Source organism: Mirounga leonina, unplaced genomic scaffold (assembly GCF_011800145.1).
Source record: "Mirounga leonina isolate KUSES-001 unplaced genomic scaffold, KU_Mleo_1.0 Mir_173, whole genome shotgun sequence".
NCBI lineage: Eukaryota > Metazoa > Chordata > Mammalia > Carnivora > Phocidae > Mirounga > Mirounga leonina.
The window spans coordinates 50,751,316-50,774,112 of NW_023270447.1; the positions used below are offsets into that span (position 1 = coordinate 50,751,316).

Below are 22,797 nucleotides of genomic sequence, written 5' to 3' on the forward strand. Positions count from 1 at the left end.
TACATGTAAGCTCACTAAATTCCTCACCAGCCCTGAGGGGTAGGCACTATAATCCTCACTTTATAGGTGAGGACATGGAGCCACTGAACAAGGTCACAGATAAATACGGGAAGGGCCAGGATTTGGACCAGACCTGCCCTGCTGTGTGCTGCCTCCTGGGACAAAGCCCTGCCTCGAAGATGTGTCATCTGTGGTCTAGAGTTAGGCCTGTGATCACCAACTCATCCCATCACTTTACCCCTGCTCCCTCCCCACCAGGTACTAGTCTCCCTGCCCAAATGGCCTTACCTCTGTGCCTTTGTATATCCTATTCCTCTGCTGGCTCTTTTTCCTGTAATTTCTACCCTAAGTGCTAGGCTCAAAGGTGCCTCCTCTAGGGAATCTTGTCAAGTCCTTCCAACTGTCATTAAGCACTCTTTTATGCATGGATTGCTCTCAGGGCATTGTGCCCCACTGCATTACATTTATTCCCCTCTCCCTGGGTCATAAGTATCCCAACATGAGTGTTGCCCCCACTCAACTCTGGAATCTTTACAGCAGGAATCACATCTGATTCAGCCCCTGGCCCTGCACTGAGCTTGGCACACAGGATAGGCTCAGGTTTGTTGTTGAACTGAGGAAACTCACAGCAGTGACGTGCTGCCTCAGTCCCAAACAGGTGACTCCGTCACCACCAGGGCCACAGGGCTGAGGTCAGGGTCAGGTCTGTAGCCCAAAGACCTTGGAGGCCTAGAGCTCAACCAGAAAGCATCGGCTTTCTCTCCACCTCCTTGCCACCTTCTGCCAGTTCCCCAATTCTGCGATTGGGAAACCAAGGCAAGAGAGCAGGACTTGGGCACGGTCGAGCAGCAAACTGATGACAGATACACACTCGTACCCCACCTCCAGACTCGTAGGCCAGTGCTCTCTGCCCTTTCAGCGCTGCCTCCTCTGCCAAGGTTACTTCCGGTAAGTCCAGGAAGACTACAGGCTTTCCATTCATTCACTCAGCAAATACTTATCAGGCACTGGCCAAATGCCAAGCATAGTGCCAAGCTCTGGGGCTACAGTGGAGACCAAAATAGGCCCTTGCCTTCAGGGAGTTCACAGTGTAGATCAGGCAGAGCAGGTGATGCAGGGCTTTGTGGGCCACACTGGGGACTTTGGAAGACCAATGGAAAGCTATCAAAGATTTTAGCCAGCAGGGCTGGCTATTCCTCCCCCTCTACACCAGCCACACTATCCTGCGTTAGTGGCCTTTCCCCACACTCTCCCCGGCCCTTGACTTCCCTGTTCCTTGGCTCCGCCTGTTCAGCAAGTCACTGCTAAGGCCAGGTGTGGAAGCCCCCCAGGAGGAGGCTAGCGGGTGGGTGACCTTGATTTATTTACAGCTTTGAGCCCTGCAGAATATCTCTGCTAGGTGGCTGGGAGGACAACTGTCTGTCATATCGCCGAAGCAGCAGGAGCTCCTTAGGGGAGCATTGCAGAGTAAAAGCCTTAATGACCCCATCATCAGAGTAATGAAGACGAATCCCACCTCATGCTGCCTGCCCACTCCTTCCTCTGGGTCTAGCAGCCAACATCAGGCAGCTAGAAACTCCCACTTAGCCAGCGTGAGCAAAGCACATTAAAGATTGTGAAAATTACTAGAACTCATACAGCAATTCAGTAATGTGGCAGGATACAAAATCAATGCACAGAAATCAGTTGCTTTCTTATACACTAACAACGCAACTGTAGAAAGAGAAATTAGAGAAATGATTCCATTTACAATAGCACCAAAAACCATAAGATACCTCAGAATAAACCTAACCAAAGAGGTGAAGGATCTACACTCTAGGAACTACAGAACACTCATGAAAGAAATTGAAGAAGATACAAAAAGATGGAAAAATATTCCATGCTCATGGATCAGAAGAATAAACATTGTTAAAATGTCTATGCTACCCAGAGCAATCTACACCTTCAATGCCATCCCGATCAAAATTCCAATGACATTTTTCAAAGTGCTGGAACAAACAATCCTAAAATTTGTATGGAATCAGAAAAGACCCCGAATCGCCAAGGAAATGTTGAAAAAGAAAAAGCTGGGGAAATCACGTTGCCTGATTCCAAGCTATATTACAAAGCAGTGATCACCAAGACAGCATGGTACTGGCACAAAAACAGACACATAGACAAACGGAACAGAGTAGAGAACCCAGATATGGACCCTCAACTCTATGGTCAAATAATCTTTGACAAAGCAGGAAAAAACATGCAATGGAAAAAAGACAGTCTCTTCAATAAATGGTGCTGGGAAAATTGGATAGCCACATGCAAAAGAATGAAACTCGACCATTCTCTAACACCATTCACAAAGATAAACTCAAAGTGGATGAAAGACCTCAATGTGAGGCAGGAATCCATCAAAATCCTAGAGGAGAACATAGGCAGTAACCTCTTTGACATCGGCCACAGCAACTTCTTTCAAGATACATCTCCAAAAGCTAGTGGAACAAAAGCAAAAATGAACTTTTGGGACTTCATCAAAAACTTTTGGGACTTCCTTTGCACAGCAAAGGAAACAGTCAACAAAACAAAGAGGCAACCCACAGAATGAGAGAAGATATTTGCAAATGACACTACAGATAAAGGGCTGGTATCTAAGATGTGTAAAGAACTTCTCAAACTCAACACCCAAAAAACAAATAAGTCAAAAAGTGGGCAGAAGATATGAAAAGACACTTCTCTGAAGAAGACATACAAATGGCTAACAGACACATGAAAAAATGTTCATCATCATTAGCCATCAGGGAAATTCAAATCAAAACCACATTGAGATACCACCTTACACCAGTTAGAATGGCAAAAATGGACAGGGAAAGATACAACAAATGTTGGAGAGGTTGTGGAGAAAGGGGAACCCTCTTACACTGTTGGTGGGAATGCGAGTTGGTACAGCCACTTTGGAAAACAGTGTGGAGGTTCCTCAAAAATTTAAAAATAGAACTACCCTATGACCCAGCAATTGCACTCCTGGGTATTTACCCGAAAGACACAGATGTAGTGAAAAGAAGGGCCATATGCACCCCGATGTTCATAGCAGCAATGTCCGCAATAGCCAAACTGTGGAAAGAACTGAGATGCCCTTCAACAGATGAATGGATAAAGAAGATGTGGTCCATATATACAATGGAATATTACTCAGCCATCAGAAAGGATGAATACCCAACTTTTACATCAACATGGATGGGACTGGAGGAGATTATGCTAAGTGAAATAAGTCAAGCAGAGAAAGTCAATTATCATATGGTTTCACTTATTTGTGGAACATAAGGAATAACATGGAGGACATTAGGAGAAGGAAGGGAAAAATGGGGGGGGGGAATTGGAGGGAGAGATGAACCATGAGAGACTATGGACCTGAGAAACAAATGGTTTTAGAGGGGAGGGGGGAGGGGGGATTGGTTAGCCCGGTGATGGGTATTAAGGAGGGCACGTACTGCATGGAGCACTGGGTGTTATACGAAAACAATGGATCGTGGATCACCACATCAAAAACTAATGATGTATTGTATGGTGACTAATATAACATAATAAAATTTAAAAAGGGAAAAAAAGATCGTGAAAACAGGTAAGATTTTTCAGTTACAGGTTTCTAGAATTTCAGTGTTGGAAAGAACATTAGCCTTCACCTTTTCCAGCTTCTCCATCTAGATCAAAACTCTCATCAGTGAGTGTTCTGAAAGGAGTGTCTAAACCATGTGCATGCCCCTGGAAAACAGGCAACTCACTACCTATTGAGGGAATCATTCCATTTTTCAGCAGATCTTAAGTCTGCGGAGTGTGGCCCACTCTTGAGTTGAAATCTTCTTTTCTGGGGTGCCTGGGTGGCTTAGTCGGTTAAGCGTCTGTCTGCCTTCGGCTCAGGTCATGATCCCGGGGTCCTGGGATGGAGCCCTAAGCCCTGCATTGGGCTCCCCGCTCAGTGGGGAGTCTGTTTCTTTCTGCCTCTCCCCTGCTTGTGCTCTCTCTCCCTATCTCTGTCGCTATCTCTCTCTCTCTCTCAAATAAATAAATAAAATCTTAAAAAAAGAAAGAGGGGCGTCTGGGTGGCACAGTCAGTTAAGTGTCTGCCTTCGGCTTGGGTCATGATCCCGGGGTCCTGGGATTGAGCCCCACATCCGGCTCCCTGCTCAGCGGGGAGCCTGCTTCTCCCTTTCCCCACCCCACCCCCCGGCTTGTGCTCTCTTTCCCTATCTCTCTCTCTCAAATAAATAAAATCTTGAAAGAAAGAAGAAAAGAAAGAAAGAGAGAGAGAGAAAGAAGAAAAAGAAAGAAGAAAAGAGAGAAAAAGAAAGAAAGAAAAAGAAAAAAGAAAGAAAAGAAAGAAAGAAAAAGATCTTTTCTTCATTACTACTATCACTATCAAGTTCACCTTCGGGGCCACAAAGAACAGACCCTAATAAGCAAGGTGAACTTGAACAAGTCACTTTGCTCTGGCTACTCTGCCAATGGGCAGGCCGAGCTCTGACCCATCCCGCAGCTGCCAGCACCCAGCCAAGAGCACTGAGTGGGTGCTGGGAGCTGAAAGCTGAGCAGAACAGGACTCCTCCTCATCCCTAATCAGGCCCCAAGGGAACACCCTGTGCAGATGATGGTGGCTGGATGCCAAATGAAGTGAAATATCTCCTTTTCTCAGGCTGTTAACTTTTTTTCTTGTTTAAGGAAGGGGAGGATAATGACATTTAGCACTTTACAACTCAGCAGTAAAATGAGCAGACGGAAACAGAACCCCAGCATTGTGGGCGTGCTTCCAGGGAGAAACCCTCCCTGCTCCTGCTCCGGCTGTGGGCTCCGGGGGCCAAATCACTGGCAAGACTTGCTGGTGGAGTTAGCGAGCACCCTAACAGCCAGCTCCTTCCTGCCCCGGCTCCTCCTCACTCCGGGCTGCACACGGGTGAGCCTGCCAAGGCGCACCCTGTCCCACCTACCGGGGGCACCTTTCCTACCTCTCCAGTGTTGAGATGAGGAGGAGAGGCAGAGGATGTTCTTGGTGAGACACGTGAGCAGAAACTCCTGTGGAGATGTGGAAATGCCCCACCTGGCCTCTAGGTGGCCACAGAAGAACAATTTAAGCAGGGGAAGTTCCTGATGGGAAGTCAAAGAAAGTCATCATCATCATCCTCACCATCGAAACTACTTACTGAGAACTTGCCATGGGTCAGTCATTCTAGCACACATCTCACACACCTTACCCCATTTAATCCCACAAGCCCATTAGCTGTCTCCATTTTACAGATGAGGAAACTGAGGCTCCAGGAGGTTAAATGACTTTCCCGAGGTCCCTCCACACTTAACCTGGGATGTAGGCAGTCTAAAGAGTACTAACAAATGGCTCTTTAACTATTTAGGGTCTAAATTACTCTCTCCTCTATCACATATGTTGCTCTGTAAACTGAACGCTTCAGAAAATCTGAACGCATTTTTCATGTTTATGTTTCCAAAAACAGTCAATAGCTCTGTGATGGAGCTTGTTCTATTTTGGTGTGTAAATTGTTTCATTAAACTGCAGCTCCTCTGTGAGCTTTATTTGTCATCCACAAAGTAAAAGAAAAAACAAAAACAGCCCTACTGTGCTGGAGATCTATTGTTTCATCTGCCCAGCACCCTGCCCTCTGGGGACACCATGCCTCTTCTTCCTGGGCTTCTTATGCGTCCTTCCCCACTCTGAGTGGTGGCAGAGGGCTGCCAGTCATAATATCCCGCCCTCCTAACGCTGACAGGACCCAAGCTGGGCCAATCAGAGTCCTTCCCTCAGAGTTTTCCATCTGGGTGCGAGGGACAGAAGACACTGTCTGCTGGAACAGTTATTAGCAAGTGTTCCCATTAGGATTAGGTTTAGCCATGGGCACCAAAGACCTGAAAACAGTATCCTAAACAAGATGGCGTGTATTTATCTTGCAAGGCCAGCTCAAATATCACCTCGGTGCCCGCCCATGTTCCCTTCCCCCCTCACCCACCAGGCACCCGCTAAGATCATCCTACTGCATGCACCTGCCACTCTCCACCTGACCGGAAGCACTGGGTACTTGATGCCTCTGGGAGCAACCTTCAACCAATGGGAAGTGGAAACTGGAAGATAAATCCCCCAGCCTCATAAGCAGGGGTGGAGTGGGGGAACAGGATAAATCTGAAGCATGTTCCACAGTCTCCCTGTGGTCCTGTTGGCTTTAATGCCCCATTGCCCACAGCAGGAAACTGCTAGTCTGTTGCCACACCCTGTATTCACTTCCAGCGTTTTCTGCTCTCACTTCCCCACCCCCCTTCCGGTGCTTCCTGGGATCACCTCCCAAATAATCTACTTGCCCCAGCATCCTTGACTCGAGGTCGGCTTCTGGAGGAGTCCAGCTTCAAAGCCCTCCCTCATCCCAAGAGGAAGACTCTACCACTGCAATGTTCCCAGGGCACTTTCTTCACACCTCTAATGCAGTACATCATGGCCCATCTTGTATTTATTAGGTGTGAAATAGGAAGGAATGTGCATTTATTGAGTACCAGATGTGTACCAGTCACTGTACCAGATGTTTTGTGCTCCTCTATTCATTTATTCACTAATTAATTCATTCAACAAATATTTTGTGCTCCTCTATTCATTTATTCACTAATTAATTCATTCAACAAATATTAAGCATTTGCAGTACACCAGGCAATTATCTAGGCCAGAGGCAAACTATGGCCCACAGGCCAGATTCAGTCTGCCACCTGTTTTTTTTAAATAAAGTTTTATTGGAACACGGCCATGCTCATTTGTTCCCAAGTCTCTATGGCTGCTTTCATGTTATAACAACAGAGTTGAGTAGTTGTGACAGAGACCATATGGCCTGCAAAGCATAAAATATTTACTCTCTGGGCCTTTACAGAAAAAGTTTGGTGCCCATTGGTCTAGGCAAATAAACAAAAAAACTAGGACATTTACTATGTTAAATGGTAACCAATGTTGTGAAGGAGAAAAAGCAGGGAGAAAGAGAGGATTGGGAGTAATGGGGGCAGGGGTGGGGATTGCAGTGAAAATTAGGGTGTCGGGAAGTCCTGGCTGTGAGGATGACAATGGAGCACAGACCTGGAGGAGGGGAAGGAGGGAGCCATGTGGACGTGGGGGGAAAGAGCAGCTGGCTGGTGGAGAGGCAGATGTGAGGGCCATACTGAAGTATTAACAATAGTTAATCCTACACTGAGTGCTATGTACCAGACGCCCTTCCCTTGCTTCACATACATAATCTCATTTAATTACTTAAAAGTCATGATCTCATTACACATTTAATCTTACAAAAGAATGATCTGAATAAATTTCTCTTTTTTTTAAGATTTTATTTATTTGAGGGGCGCCTGGGTGGCTCAGTCATTAAGCGTCTGCCTTCAGCTCAGGTCATGATCCCAGCCAGGGTCCTGGGATCGAGCCCCACGTCAGGATCCCTGTTCAGCGGGAAGCCTGCTTCTCCCTCTCCCACTCCCCCTGCTTGTGTTCCCTCTCTCGCTGTGTTTCTCTCTGTCAAATAAATAAATAAAATCTTAAAAAAAAAAAAGATTTTATTTATTTGAGAGAGAGGGAGAGCATGAGAAGGGAGTGGGGGCGGGGGTAGGGGGGGAAGGTGGAGGGAGAAGCAGGCTCTCCACTGAGCAGGGAGCCCGATGTGGGGCCCAGGGCTCGATCCCAGGACCCTGGGACCACGACTTGAGCCGAAGGCCGACACTCAATGGACTGAGCCACCCAGGTATCCCTGAATATATTTCTGTTACTAGTGTTCATATGGAACTTTCAGTTTACAAAGTTGTTTTGTAATGTTGTTTGCCTGCTCTTCACAACATTTCAAAGAGTTTACTGACCCCATTGTATTATAGCCAAAGACCAGAAAGGTCAAGTCCTTTGACCCAGGTCACACAGCCTGTAAGTTCCGAAACTAGAAAGCAAACCCAGGTGTGTTTGGATCCAGACGCTGCCTCCCTCTCTCTGAGCCAGCAGCTCCAGAGGGCACAAACTCCACCTCACCACACTCACATCTAACTCGAACAGTGCACCAAAGAGAAAGGGCAAGGGCCTTTCTGGGCCTGTTGGAAGGAACTCCATTCCCTCATCCTCCCAGATGAGAGTGACCAGACAGCCTGCTGGAATCACAGCCATACTCACAGACGTGTGATCATTTGCTCTGTCCTGGGGCACCTATGGTGTGCCCCAGTCTTGAGGCCCCGGTGCTCTGCGGAGCTCACCCCAAGCAGGGGCTCGAAAAGGACTTCCCGGATGACAGATTAATTATCGCTAGGATTTTGTTTTGTTGCATTTTTAACACGGCATTCCTATGAATTGAGGGAATTATTTAGAAAGACATTAATTTGGCAAATAGGTATTGAGATTTACTATGTGCAGAAAAGAGCAAAACCTTTTAACAGAGTAAGCGGATTTACTGTGGCAGGGCTAGAAATGGACATGACATGTGCCCTCCCCTCTGGGAGCTGGCAGGCTAGTCAGATATGGGGAGAGAGATGAATTTTTTGTATGTATGAGCTCCTGACCCAGTGTGTGCCCAGCACTGTGCCAGCCAGGTACCTTCATCATCAACAATAAGAATAATAATAGCAAACACTCCTGAACCCTGACTCTGCACCAGGTGCTGTGCTGAGCCCTTTATATCTTCGTCAAACTCCAAGGGAAAGTTGTCACTGCTATTTTAAGGCTGCAGCATGTGAGCCTCGGGGAAGTTGAATATCCCGCACAGGCGCATAGTAAGTGGGTGGCAAAGTGAGGATTGGCACTCAGGTCTGTTTGCCCCACTGCGTGTGCACACTCAGCTGTAAACCCAGAGAGGGAACAGACACAGTTTTGAGGGGTCTCAAGAGAGGGAGAGGCCCTGCCAGTGCAGGCTTCAAGGAAGCGTCCCTAACAGGATGCCCTTGAGCCAGGCCCTGAAGAGCGGGCGTCCAGAGGGGACCCAGCCAAACAGAAATGACCTGTTTGGCTGATGGCTCCTACAAATTTGGTTATGGGTCAAGACATGTCTGATACAAATAAGTTGACATTGGAGGCCATGAGTGTGGAGATCACTTTGCACCAAACAGACCTGGAGATGATCCTTTCTCCCCCTTTTACTAGTTGTGTTGACTGTGGACAAGCTAACCAAACTTTCCAAGCCTTGGTTGCCTCATCTGTAAAATGGACATAACAGTGATACTTACACCTAATGGGACTAGTGTAAGGATTTAATCAGATATGGTATAAAGCGTTTAATATTGCCCCTGGCTCACAGCAAATACCGTATAAATGTGAATGATGATGATGATGATGATGATTGGCAGTCACACTCTTCAATTCTGAGGATTCTGGATAAAAAAGGGGCCCCTGGGGCAACTGGATGCTTCAGTCGGTTAAGCGTCCGACTCTTGATTTCGGCTCAGGTCACGATCTCAGGGTCATGAGATTGAGCCCCAGAGTCAGGCTCCATACTCAGTGAGGAATCTGCTTGAAATTTCCTCTCTCCCTCTCCCTCTGCCCCCAACCCCGCTTGTTTGCACACTCTCTCTCTCTTTTAAAATAAATAAAATATTTTTTAAAAGTGGGGGGGCTACCTTCCCAGCCTCCTTCTGGTCTCTAATGACCCCTAGACTTAGGCACAAAACAAGTAAACAAGTGATACATTCTGGGTCCAAGGAGAAGAGGCTGCTGAAGACAAAAGAGATCCGTGTCATGTGGCGGTGGCAGGAGTAGGGAGTCTGAAGGAAATGGGCAGCAGCAGAATGATGGTTCTCTCTTTATGGTAGGTGAGGGGAGCCATGGTGTTGCCCAAGTTGGACTGGATTGAAGGATGAGCCAGATGCTTTCCTTTACATCTCTCATTGAACCTTCACAATGGCCCTATGTGTGCCTCATGATTCCTGTGTTACTAATGAAGAACCGAGGAAGCAGGAGACCCCAAGTCACATCACTGGAAGTGGCCGGCAGGGTTCCAAGTCAAGGCTGCCCTCCCCCCTCCAGTCCAGTCTATGTGGGCCGGGCTGGGCTAATGGGGCGGGGATAGGCTCAGGAGTCCATCCGGTGGCCTGTCCCAGGGCCCTGGAGTCTGTCCCCTCCTCTCCCACCTCTGCCCGGGTCTGGCCCATTGTAGGAGTCACCCATCCCGCCTCTCTCGCCATCCTCTTCCTCCCATCTGAGTTCACACCTCACTCGGGCGAGGAAACACAGCTGCCTGTGTCCTTCCCTGGGGTAAAGCCCTTCCATTTCCTGCGGGCTGGCTTCTCGCACTGGTCGGCGTCTTCAGCAGAGGAAGCAGCCATCTTCTTGGAGTGACAATCATGCTTGTTTTCAAATTATAACGAACTCATGCTGTAGAGTGGAATGCAAAATGCCCAGGGATTTTCTCCGAGTTGTTGTTTTGGGCTAAGCTTCAAAATAGATGTGTGTTGGTGGGAAGAGGAGTATCAATCTTGAGGAAAAACACTTCACTGTAGCTCAGAGATGAACAGAAACTCACAGGCTGGTCCAGCAGGCCCTGGCACACTGGCATCCACAGCCTTCCCAGTCGTGCTTCCACGATGCCTAAGTGTGCTCTGTGCTCCAGCCAGACTGTCTTTCAGCCTTCTTCCTTACAGCTAGTGGTCACCTGCTTTCCCTCTGATTACACTTTCTTTTTTTTTTATTTTTTATTTTTTTAAAGATTTTATTTATTTATTTGAGAGAGAGAATGAGATAGAGAGAGAGCATGAGAGGGGGGAGAGTCAGAGGGAGAAGCAGACTCCCTGCCGAGCAGGGAGCCCGATGCGGGACTCGATCCTGGGACTCCAGGATTATGACCCGGGCCGAAGGCAGTCGCTTAACCAACTGAGCCACCCAGGCGCCCCCTACACTGTCTTTCTATCTCCCCTGTCATCCTGGGAAGCTCCTGGTTATCCTTTAAGGTCCATCTCCAGGTCCCCTCCTCCAAGAAGCCCTCTGTGATCCCACTCCCCACTCCGTGCAGTACAGCTCTTGCTCTCGGCTCTTCACAACTTCTTACCACAGTGATCCGGGGACCATCACTTTGAGAGGCAGACTCTCCAGGAGATTATGAGCAGCTTGAGGTCAGGAAGCTCACCATGAACTCTGACTTCACCTGTTCATTCAACACATATTCAGAGTCCCTCTGTGCCAGGCCATGGGCTCTGGATGAGGGAATGACTCAGTGTGTCCTTGGAAGGGGTCCAACCTGAGGAAGAGACAAACTATCTATTTATCTATCTATTCATTCACTCATTGATATATTAAAACAACAATCAAAAAGCAAAACGCTTTGCTAATCGCCAACTGGGTCAGGCCCTCTGGTCAAGGTTAAGGATACAGAAAAGAACAAAACCTGTGCCTACGCCCAAGGAGCTCCCAGTCTGATGACCAATGGCCAGTGCAAGCAAACTGCTAAGTGCATAGTCTGTCCCCAAGGCTGTGCAGCACCAGGGTAGGTGTAGAGTCCTTTTGCTTTAGGGTTTTTTTTTTTTTTTTTTATGACACTGAATGAATGAATTTTTTGTGGGGTTTTTTTTCTGTTTTATGGAACTTGTAGGGTTCTAATCATGAATGAACTTTGTAAATAAAAAACCCAATAAATAACTGATCAAGTAATTGATTGAAATGTTATACCAGAAATTGCTGTGGCAATAGGGCTAGATTCTGGGTCTCCACCACCCCTGGACTTTCTCAATGGGGAGCAAATCTACTCTGACCATGGCTGGCTCCAGGCTGCAAAACCTCATGCAAACTCACAGTAAAATGCAGCAGTGCTCGGCCTGCCTCCCAAGGGAGTAGTAAGCATTAATTAGTTACCATTGGTAAAGTGCTCTGAAGATGTGGGGGTGTATAAACACGGCAAGTCATTAGGCCTCTCCACACCACTATGCTCTACAGCCTGGGAACTGCTAATTGAGAAATAATTAACACCTCAGGGTGCAGAGGACGGATGCCTGGTGTTTCCAGGATTGGAAGGGATGTAATAACATGCATGGGAGCAGGGAGAAATATAAGGTTACTGTGGATCCTGATACTGAAGATTATTCACCTCCTGCCCCCAGAGAGGAGGCATGGGGAATATTGCCTCAGTAAAACCTTTAGGATTGCACTCCTTAGGGAAAGCCTGGACCACAGTGCTGAGCTGCAGAGGCCCAGTGACATTCTTAGAGCAAAAGAGCTCAAGTCCAGCCCAGCTCTGCCTGGCCTCCTAGCTGGAGGGCAGATGCCAGTCGTGGGGTTCACCCAAGCGGTATTTTCTTCCACTGTAAGGCCAAGGTGATGACACCCATCGACACTGCCCCCTGCAACCCAATGCCCCACCAGGCTGTCCAGTGCCTTTCCTGTAGACCAGCAGAACTAGCCCAGATTGCACATTAGATCATCTGGGGGACTACTGATGCTAAGTCCCACCCCAGACTAATACCTAGCATCTCTGGGCAGGGGGACCGGGGCACAGGGTGAGTTCAGTGCAGCTCAGGTTGAGAAGCACTGTTTTGGCCTGTGTGTTAGGAGCAGTAAACCCTCTGACACCCCACGATTCCCTCATACCAGCTCATTTCCTGATTCCCTGCCCGAGTGTCCTGGTCCCTCAGCCTGGCCATTCCACTCCGCTCCCACCACCATTCTTGTCCTGGGAAACTCGACTCATCCTTCAGGCTCAGCTCAAGGATCACCTCCGCAGTGAATTCCTCCTTCCCTACACTCCCACAGGACTTTCCTCGGCCCCTATTACACTGATCATATGGTGTTGCTCCTGGCAGATCTTGGGGTCTGAGAGCTTCTTGGGGCCAGTGTCTTGCACTGGGTCTGGCACATTTTAGGCACTCAATAGACTATGTCTGTTCTTAGTTAGCTTGAGTTACATGATATACAGCTCCCTCTTCGGGACATGTGTGCTTGTTCCCTGTGTCTAGAACATTCTTCCGCCAGATAGCTGCAAGGCTTTCTCACCTGCCGGTCTTTGCCAAAATGTCACTTTCTAGATGAGGCTTTCCCCAATCATCCTGAATTGCAACCACTCTACCTCCAACCCATTCCTTTTTCATAGTTATTTTTTTTCTCTATGGATGGATACTGATGGATCCTGTCTTTATTTAGAAGTTTGGTATTTTGTTTACCATGGATTTTTTTTACAATAATTTTAATTAATTGCATAAAAATACTACTACCTTTGGTTACTGAGTTCCTGCTCCCCTTCCAAATTTCACTGTATTGATTTATTGACTCTTTTCACTAGAATGTAAGCCACCTTGAATGCAGGGAATTTTGTTTGTTTTGTTCACTCTTCCCAGTTTCTCCAAGTGGTTGGTACATGATAGCTCCTCAAAAAAATATTTTGTGAATTAAAGTTTGATTTAGTGTCTTAAACACTGTCTTGGACTTTGTAATGAAGGCATTTTTTTGTTTAAAAATTTTTAATGTATTTAAATTGAAAGCCTGTAAAATCCTAGGGTAGATTCCAAACGGAAAGGCCCACTGTTGCCTTGGTTACACCGCTGCCAGCCTTTCCATTTCGAGAGTGCAGAGGCCCCTGGCAGAGGGAGGGAACGCCAGGCTTTTATCATAGAGTTACACCTCCCTAAATCCTAGAGGGCACTTCCGGAACGGTAATTTACTCTTCGCTGTCCAAGCCAATCTATGGTCGTGGAGTAGAGCCGGGCTCTTTCTCCTTAGCTAAACTTCCGGAAAACCTCTCACAGGAGTCTAGAGTGGTGGGGTGGGGGGGGGTGGGGGGGCCAGTCTCCGTGAGAGCGGCTTTGTGATTGGCAAGAAAGTCAGGAGGCGGGGCTTGGGGCGGGCACGCCCTGGCGCAGGCGCGTTGGGCCGGCGGGGCGGACGCGCGGGCGGCGTTGACTGGCACTTCAGTTGGTGAGCGTGGGTGACAGCGAGGATTGGACGGGGGCGGCGCGGGGAAGAGAGGCTCGGGCTCGGTGTCGGTTCTAGGCGCGGAGACGTAGGCCCTTGGTGGCTGTGTTTCCACGTGCGCGCCGTCCTTGGTTTGGGGCGGGGTCGCAATCACCTGAACTCCGGGTTAATGTGTTTCGTCGGTTGTAGCCTGAGGGCAGACCTTCCTCCCCGTGGACCTCGGGTCTTGTGAGTGTCACGGTGTCCCCGGAAGTGCCGGCCCTGGAGAGACCCTCTGGGAGCGTCTGGTGGCCCGGCCAGCCTTCCCATTTTACGTGCGGGGAGACAGGCCTGGAGACCGAAGTCACTTGACCAGGGTCGCGCAGCCAGTGAAGGCCGAGCCGATTTGTAGAACTAGGCCTGGAGTTCGTTGCTGTTCGGTGCAGCACGGTCCGAGACGGAAACCGTGGAACCTGGAGGCGAGGACCTAGCATTCCAGGTGTGCCCTGTGCTCTTCTGCAGTGTCGCTGGGCCGGTGACCGCACATCCCTGAGTTTACCTCGTCTGTGAGTTGGGCATAATGATGGCAAACACTAGCGCTTACTATGTATCAGGCGCTGTTGGCAGCGCTTTACGCACGGCTTTCCTGATTGGATTGCAGGGCCATTGTGAGTTAACCTTAAAAGAGGCCTGTGCCCCCAAGGACCTGAGTAGCTGCTCTGTAAAAATTTGTTGAATGACTCAAGCTCTTTGCCAGAGTCTGAGGTGCAGGACACGTTACTTCCTATACTGTTTCTGAGGCATTGTCTGTAGATAACCTTGAGAATTTGGGATAAGAGTAATTATTCTCCCTTCTGTGTAAGCTGAGGGGTCTGAGAACAGGGACACATTGGGGGTGAGGGCAGAGAGCTCACGTCTTTTATTTAAACTATCCAGGTAATTGTCGCATTGCACCCCTTCACTTTGCTTTTCATTCACTAATATACCTGATCAGCAAACATTATTAATAACCTAAATATTAGGCACTGTGCTAGGCCCTGAAATCTGACAATGTAGAAAGCATCATGAACTCCTCGTTTAATGGAGGACTAGGACATGAAGCATTGCTCACTCCCAGTGCCTGGCACAGCAGTTTTCTCAGAAATATTTTTGAAAATTATTCCAGAGCCGTAAACTATAAAGAGGTGTGTGCAGTGGGGGCACAGAGAAGGAAGTGTAATTATCTCTGTTTGGAGGGGTTGGAGAAGCTTCTTGCAATAAGGAGCCTTGAATGTTGCAGTTGATGGGGTGCAGCCGGCCTCTTCCAGGAATGATGAGCAGTTCGGGGCATGTTAGGGGAGTGGTAGGATAAAAAGCTGGAAGAGGTGTGTTAGGATCAAAATATGAAGAGGCTTCCTATGGCAGTACCATCCCAAGGAAATTAGGATGGGGAGCCAGTCATGGGTTATAAGCAGGGGAGTGATTGGATCAACTGTCTTTTTAGCTGTAATCTGGAGACAGGACAGACAGGGTTTAAGAGTCATTCAGTTCAGTCGTTGATGGACATTTATTGAGTGTCCACTGTGGGCAGGCCCCATGCGGATGCTACAGATGCAACTTGGAATAAGACAGACCCGGTTACTGCCCACGTGGAGTGCTTCTCCCAGTGTGGTCCCTAGACCAACAGTATCAGCATCACCTGGAAACTCGTTAGAACTACAGTTTCTCTGCCCACTCCCCAGGCCTACTGAATCAAACTCTGGGGCTGAGTCCCCACAATCAGTGTTTTAACAAGCCATCCACGTGATTCTGATGCTCGCTTAAGTTTCACAACCACTGGGCTACTGTAATGAACCAAGCATTTTTGAGGCGCTAACCCAGAATAGAGGCAGTAAGAGCCAGGAAGGAGGGGGTGGACTTGAGAGGAAGGTCAGAGACAGACTCGTTTGCTTTAGGAGGAGTCAAGGAGGAAGGAGTTTCTGGTATGAGCCCCTGGCCTGAGGTGGGACCTGAAGTAAGTGAGTGAGCCAGATGTGAACCATGTGTACCTACCTCCAGGGCTCACACTTTTCCACTCAGTCCCATCAGGGCTCTGTGGTAGTGCGTTCCAACCTGTCTCAGGCCACAGGCCACATAGGAAATGGTAGTATTTGTACTGTGCACGGGGGAAATGGATGAGGCTTCCTGAGGTGGTAGGGGCCAGCTGGAGGACTTGAGGCCATTGGGAGCTGGAGGGGGCCGGCCGCCCAAGGGTTCCAGGCTCCAGAACTGAGAGGAGGCAACAGCCCATTTTCAGCATACTGCAGGGCAGCTCTGCTTCATGGGAGATGCTGAAGGGTAGAGGCGCTCACTGAACTTGGCAATATAAATCAGGAACCTTAAAAGAGTTCGTATGTGTTGACTCAGTAATTCCATTCCTGAGAATCTGTCCCAAATGTACCACAAACAAACAAAAGCCTTCTGTTCATTGTAGATTGTATATAACAGAGAAAATGACAACTCTCGTAATAGGAGAATCATTTCTGATATGCTTAATGGAATGTTGTACTGCCATCAGGAATGTGAATGTTTTGTAAAATCATAGAGAAACACATGTGCTCATTCAGTAGACTGTCTAGTAAAGCCCTGCTCCGTGCTGAGTGGCAAGCAAGTTAGATATGGTCCTTGGCCGCACAGAGCTGCATGCCTGGGGGGAAGACAGGCAGCTACCTGAGCAGTCACTCTGAGAGTGATCGGTGATCAGTAGGGGCTGCTGTGGGAGAAGCTGGCCTTCTGGGCGGGGGCGTGGGACAAGGAAGGCATCCTAGAGGACAGGATGGTGATCCCGAGGCCGGGAGGATAAGTAGGTGCTGGTATGCAAGGGGCACAATGTGTTTTAGAGTGAGCATGGCACAGTTGGAACAGGGAAAGGGCTATTGATGAGGCCAGCAGCAATTTATTTGTTTTTCCCAGTTTTCTGTAATAACAATAGCAAACATTGATTGTACTCATAGAATGTGTCAGGTACTGTTCAGTTAACTTTTTATAACTCTTCTAAATCCCCACAATAAACCTACAAGGTAGGTCCTGTTGTATTACCATTTAGCAGATGAAGAAACTGAGCACAGAGGGGTTAAGTCATGCGTCCCGAGCTACACAGGGTGCAGTCAGCAAGAAGCACTCCAGGAATCCAGGCTGCCTGATTCCAGAGCCTGTGCAATCCCATGCAGTGGTGTCTCCACAGTATGCTGTTAAAATTTTATTAATGTGAAAATATTGATTTCCTTTTTTTAAACGAAAGGTAGGACTTAAATCTGCTAGAAAATTAGAAATGAAAGAGTTTGCATCTGCAAAGTCGGTGGCTGTCTTAGAAGTGTGTGTTGGAGACCAGACTGAGCTGGCTGCGTGGACACCGTTAACGCTTATCTCTGCCCGGCTTGTCTCTCTCCAGGCACAAGTGCTTCTCTGGGCCGGGTGTCATGAAAGGCCTGCTGTCAAGATGCAGAGCACTGCCCGTCCTGGCCACCTGCAGCCACCAGCTCTCTGGGTCCGGTCCTCACAGGTTTTACCACTGTGACCCCGAGAGAGGGAAGCGCTTGGTGCTGTCTCGCATGTTCCAGCCCCAGAACCTTCGGGAAGACCAGGTGCTCTCTCTCGAGGGCACATCTGGCGACCTGACCTGTAAGAGCCAGCGGTTGATGCTGCACATGGGCCTGATCCACCCAGCAAGCCCCGGCTGTTACCACCTCCTGCCTTACACCGTGCGAGCCATGGAGAAGCTCGAGCGGCTGATAGACCAGGAGATGCGGGCCATCGGGGGGCAGAAGGTCAACATGCCCAGCCTCAGCCCAGGGGAGCTCTGGCGAGCCACCAACCGGTGGGACCTCATGGGCAAGGAGCTGCTAAGACTTAGAGACAGACATGGCAAGGAATACTGCTTGGGACCCACTCACGAGGAAGCCGTCACAGCCCTGGTCGCCTCCCAGAAGACAGTGTCCTACAAGCAGCTCCCGTTCCTGCTGTACCAGGTGACAAGGAAGTTTCGGGACGAGCCCAGGCCCCGCTTTGGTCTTCTCCGTGGCCGGGAGTTTTACATGAAGGACATGTACAGCTTCGACTCCTCCCCGGAGGCCGCCCTGCACACCTACGGCCTGGTGTGCGAGGCCTACGGCAGCCTGTTCCGCAGGCTGGGGCTGCGGTGCGTCAGGGTCCAGGCGGACGTGGGCAGCATCGGGGGCACCGCGTCTCACGAGTTCCAGCTCCCGGCCGACATCGGGGAGGACCGGTTTGCCGTCTGTCCCGGCTGCGGCTTCTCAGCCAACATGGAGACACTGCGCTGGCCGCAGACTGACTGCCCGGCCTGCCGGGGCCCACTGACCGAGGCCAGAGGCATCGAGGTGGGGCACACGTTTTACCTGGGCACCAAGTACTCCTCCATTTTCAATGCCCAGTTCACTGATGCCCAGGGCAGGCCGTGCCTGGCTGAGATGGGCTGCTACGGCCTGGGCGTGACGCGGATACTGGCCGCTGCCATTGAAGTGCTGTCTACGGAGGACTGTGTTCGCTGGCCCGGCCTCCTGGCGCCTTACCAGCTGTGCCTCATCCCCCCGAAGAAGGGCAGTAAGGAGGAGGCGGCCGCCGAGCTCATGGACCACCTGTACGACCTCATCACGGAGGCCCTGCCGCAGCTCCGCGGGGAGGTCCTGCTCGACGACAGGACCCATCGGACCATTGGAAACAGACTAAAAGACGCCAACAAGTTTGGCTACCCCTTCGTGATCATCGCGGGCAAGAGGGCCCTGGAGGACCCGGCACATTTTGAAGTTTGGAGCCAGAACACCGGTGAGGTGCTCTTCCTCACCAGAGAGGGAGTCACGGAATTTCTGAGCCAAGTGCAGGTTGTCTGAAAGCCCCGAGCCACTCCCACCCCATCCTGCAGCCTTGGTGTTCATTCTAATGCTGCCTTTTCCTACACTCCCTTCCAGGGCCGGTCTCTCCAGAAACAAGGCAGCTCATGGAAGGCGGGAGCGTGTTAGGGAAACTGACTTCTATCCAGTCCTTTGTTTAGACTATTTGTATTTCAAGTCGGTGATTCCATTCTCTGGGCTGACCTTGCTGCCACATACCATTCCTCTTCCATTCCAGTGTGGAGCTTCTGTGAGGAGGCAGGGGGCAAGAAAGAGCTGCTCCTCTTGGCCCTTGGGTGAGTCACTTCCCTTCTCTTGAGTTTCCCATGTAGAGGGTGGGAGTGGCCGGTGGCCAAGGCCCTCCCAGCTCCAGCAGTCTGACCCCTGGCCTCTTGCTGCACTTTGGTCTGAAGAGCAGGCCCACCAGCCCTGCTCCACTTGGACAAGTCCCTTCTCCTGCTGGGGCCTCAGATTCCCCATCTGTGACATGAGAAAATGGAACTAGATCTCTAAAGTCCTTACAGCTGTCGCTGGCGGGTTCCACAAGAGGTTCATGACAGGCAGATCTGGTTCCTCTGATCCTCCATAGTCTAAGCTACATAGAAAGTTGATAGAATTAGCTAATCGCCCAAAACACCACCTCCAGAGATGTGGCCCTATTGAGGCGGCTGAGTGCTGAGATCCTGTTCTGCTCATTGAATAAAGTCAGGCTACCGGGACGAGCCTTGCCTGTTCATGAACGGTGGTAAGGCCTGCCGTTTTCACCGTGAGCGGCTTCCTACCTGAGACTCTTCTGTCCTTTCTTTTTCTACTATTTCTACACTCTACTCGAATAAAAAAACCCTACCTTTGGTGGCTGGGAGTATGTTTGAAACCATTTCCTCCCCCAGATGTGAGGGATAGCAGGCTTCCGGTGTCACGGTGAGCTTGTCCTGGGAGCAGAGCTGGGTCCTAGAGCCACGCCAGGGGGCACATACCAAGGTGTCTGCCTGAATTCTGTGGGAAACCAGGATCAGACTTGAGCCACCCCAGCATACTGCACTTCTTGCTTCCCAGCAGGGTGTTACTGCTCCCACAGTTACTGCCCAAGCACGCACCATCAGGTTTCCTAATGTATGTGGCAAGCCCTGATGGCCCCCAGACCTACCGCTGGCACTCTGGGCCCAGCATTTGGGCCAGGAGATGCACATTCTGACATCAAACCTAGACAGGCTGGATTGTAAGTCAGGGGACCTTCCCCTTGGCTACACTTTGGTCCCACCCAGTTCTGGTTAGGGTCTGGGGTGTGGCCTGGGCATCGTGCATTTTAAAGCTCCGTAGATGATTCTAATGTGCAGAGTTGATTCATGGTTCCCAGCGTACTTCCAGGCAGTGGCCGTCCCTGAGTGGCTTTGTAGCTGAGTGTTTCTTTGAGTCATTTGCTCTGTACATTATCAGATGATGTGCGTGCTCTGCTTTTAATGGTCTGCTCATTTATTTGTTGAGGGCCTGCCACATACCACTGTGCTGTGAGGCACTTTTATATATCCTTTTCATACCTTCAACTGTGCAAGGTGGGTGCTGTTCTTCTTTTACAGATGAGGAACCTGAAGCTCCATTCAGCAGCTTGAGGATGCCCAGTGTCAGAACTAGAATCCGAGTATTGACCAACACCTGTGCCGTTCCCATCACAACTGCATGGCCTCTGCCTAGACGGAAGTGATTTCAGTAAACAAAACTGAATTATTTATGTCTATCTAATCGAGTTAGCCCCAAAGAGATGAGCACTTAGAATTTGTGCAAATTTGTCTTAATATTTTAAAAAATTTAATTCTTAACTGAAGTATAGTTGACACACAGGGTTCCATTCATGTCAGGCGTACACTGTAGTGACTCAGTACCTACTTGACGCTGTGCTCACCGCAAGTGTAGCCGCCATCTGTCACCATACACTAGTACATGCCACTGACTATATTCCCTGTGCTGTACCTTTTATCCCTGTGTCCTATTCGTTCCATAACTGGAAGCCTGTACCTCCCACTCACCTTTTTTTAATTTAATTTATGGAAGTTGGAGGGCTAGCCTAATGTAAGCACTTTTTTTTTTTTTTTTAAGATTTGATTTATTTGATAGAGACACAGAGAGAGCAGGAACACAAGCAGGGGGAGCGGGAGAGGGAGAAGCAGGCTCCCCGCTGAGGCGGGAGCCCGATGCGGGGCTCGATCCCAGGACCCTGGGATCATGACCTGAGCCGAAGGCAGACGCTTAACGACTGAGCCACCCAGGTGCCCCTGTAAGCACTTTTTAAAACGAGATTTCAAGAATAGAGAACCAATTAACTTTAAACTCTTCATAAATGTTCGAGTCACAGAAGAGTTTGAGGACGATACAGAATCATGGAAGTTTAGAACAGGAAGACTTGGGGCCCGCCTGTCCCATCCCTCCTTTCACAGATGGGAAGCAAGCCTGGGGTGGGAATTAACCTGCCACACACCATCTGACTGGCAGAACACCTGACTGCAGGCCACGAGCTGTGTCCCCTAAATCAGGCTACCTCCAGTCGCTCTTGAGAAGTCTGGCTAGATCAGCCTCTGAACTACAAAAGCCTTGTAGGTGTGAAACAGGTACTGTCCTTTATTTTCCAAGGGAGACAAATACAGGGAGTACCATGACTGGCTCAAGGGCAAGCTGAACGGAAACCCAGGTGCCCTGATTACTAAGCCAGCATGTCTTCTAAGAAGCCAGGGGCAGTACGCTCTGGTGGAAAGACCAGAACCTGGAAGAGACATACTCCTAGATCCACCACTTACCAGGGATGTGACCTTAGACAAATTACTTGCCCTTCATGCGTCTCCGCTTCTTCATCTGTAAGATGTGCTCACGGCAGTGCACCTCCCAGGGGGTTGCCTAAGCTCGCTTAGGTGAAATACTTAACCCTGTGCTGTCAGGAAACACTTCCTTCACCCCAGACGACTTAGGATCTGCTGGTAACGTATCTCAAGAGCTGGATCTAGTTTTCTTGATGTGATGCTTTATAACCTTCCTGGGGAGTGCCACGGGCAAGAATTAAGTGACACCCATGGAATGGCTCCATCGCCTTAGAGGAAAGACAGATACTCAGACCGTGTACCTTACTCTCTCCTGTCCGAATTTGCCAATGTTACCTCTTGCCATAAATTGATGAAATGGGGATGCTGGCAAAATAACAGACATAGGGGGCGCCTGGGTGGCTCAGTTGGTTAAGCGACTGCCTTCGGCTCAGGTCATGATCCTGGAGTCCCGGGATCGAGTCCCATATCGGGCTCCTTGCTCAGCAGGGGGTCTGCTTCTCCCTCTGACCCTCCCCCCTCTCATGTGTTCTCTCTTTCTCATTCTTTCTCAAATAAATAAATAAAATCTTTAAAAAAAAAAAAAATAACAGACATAGGATGTATTATCATTGCTCATTCCTTGGGGAGATCTAGAAGGAACTGGCTGGGAAATATTTAGCAGAATTAATACTTGGGGACAAAAGCTGGTGCATAACAAAACCATTGTGTAAATCAAGCCTGGAATGTAAATCAAGGGCTCCATTAGTATTCTGTGTTTTAATGGAAGAAACACCTGCTGGGCTATCAGTAAAGACTTGCAGAAATCTGTTGAAATTGTCGTTTGCTTAACTATTTGAGTGCCAGGGAACTTCACAGAGTTCCCACCATCCATTTCTACACCAAGATGCCAGAATGCTTTTTAGAATGGATTACTATGCATCCAAGGGCATGTAAGGTTTTGTTTTAGAGTTAGGAAAAGTTTTATAATGTGGAAAATGGTGAACTTTTTATGATGTTATTGCAAACTTAAAACTTGAAAAAACTCAAGATGCTGCACTTAATTTGAAGTAATGACATACCTCATAGTGACCCACACTAGACACTGTGGAGTCAGACTGCCTAGGCCACTTGATAGCTATCTGACCTTGTGCGAGATGCTTCCTCGCGCTTCCTGCGTACACCAGGGACAACAGTGGCTCACAGCAGGGTAAGTGGCAGCTGCCCTTACACTAGGCCAGTTAGCCCTTTGCATGTCGTGGGCGGGGGTGCATGTGGGCCAGCAGAATGGGGTGGCATCTTTAGGGTCCCC

At 49.2% G+C, this 22,797-nt stretch overlaps 1 protein-coding gene across 2 annotated transcripts; it reads left to right on the forward strand.

Annotated features, from left to right (window-relative positions):
- The first annotated feature begins 13,821 nt into the window (after positions 1-13,821).
- Positions 13,822-20,819, forward strand: PARS2 (prolyl-tRNA synthetase 2, mitochondrial). 2 transcript variants are annotated; one of them, XM_035018470.1, is made up of 3 exons: positions 13,822-13,858; positions 17,244-18,995; positions 20,277-20,819. In XM_035018470.1, the coding sequence occupies exon 2, from the start codon at positions 17,272-17,274 to the stop codon at positions 18,697-18,699; it is 1,428 nt and encodes a 475-aa protein (XP_034874361.1). In that variant the 5' UTR covers positions 13,822-13,858; positions 17,244-17,271; the 3' UTR covers positions 18,700-18,995; positions 20,277-20,819. The 2 variants fall into 2 exon arrangements, with proteins under 2 accessions (XP_034874361.1, XP_034874360.1); XM_035018469.1 differs by lacking the exon at positions 13,822-13,858 and adding an exon at positions 13,898-14,333.
- Positions 20,820-22,797: the final 1,978 nt, after the last annotated feature.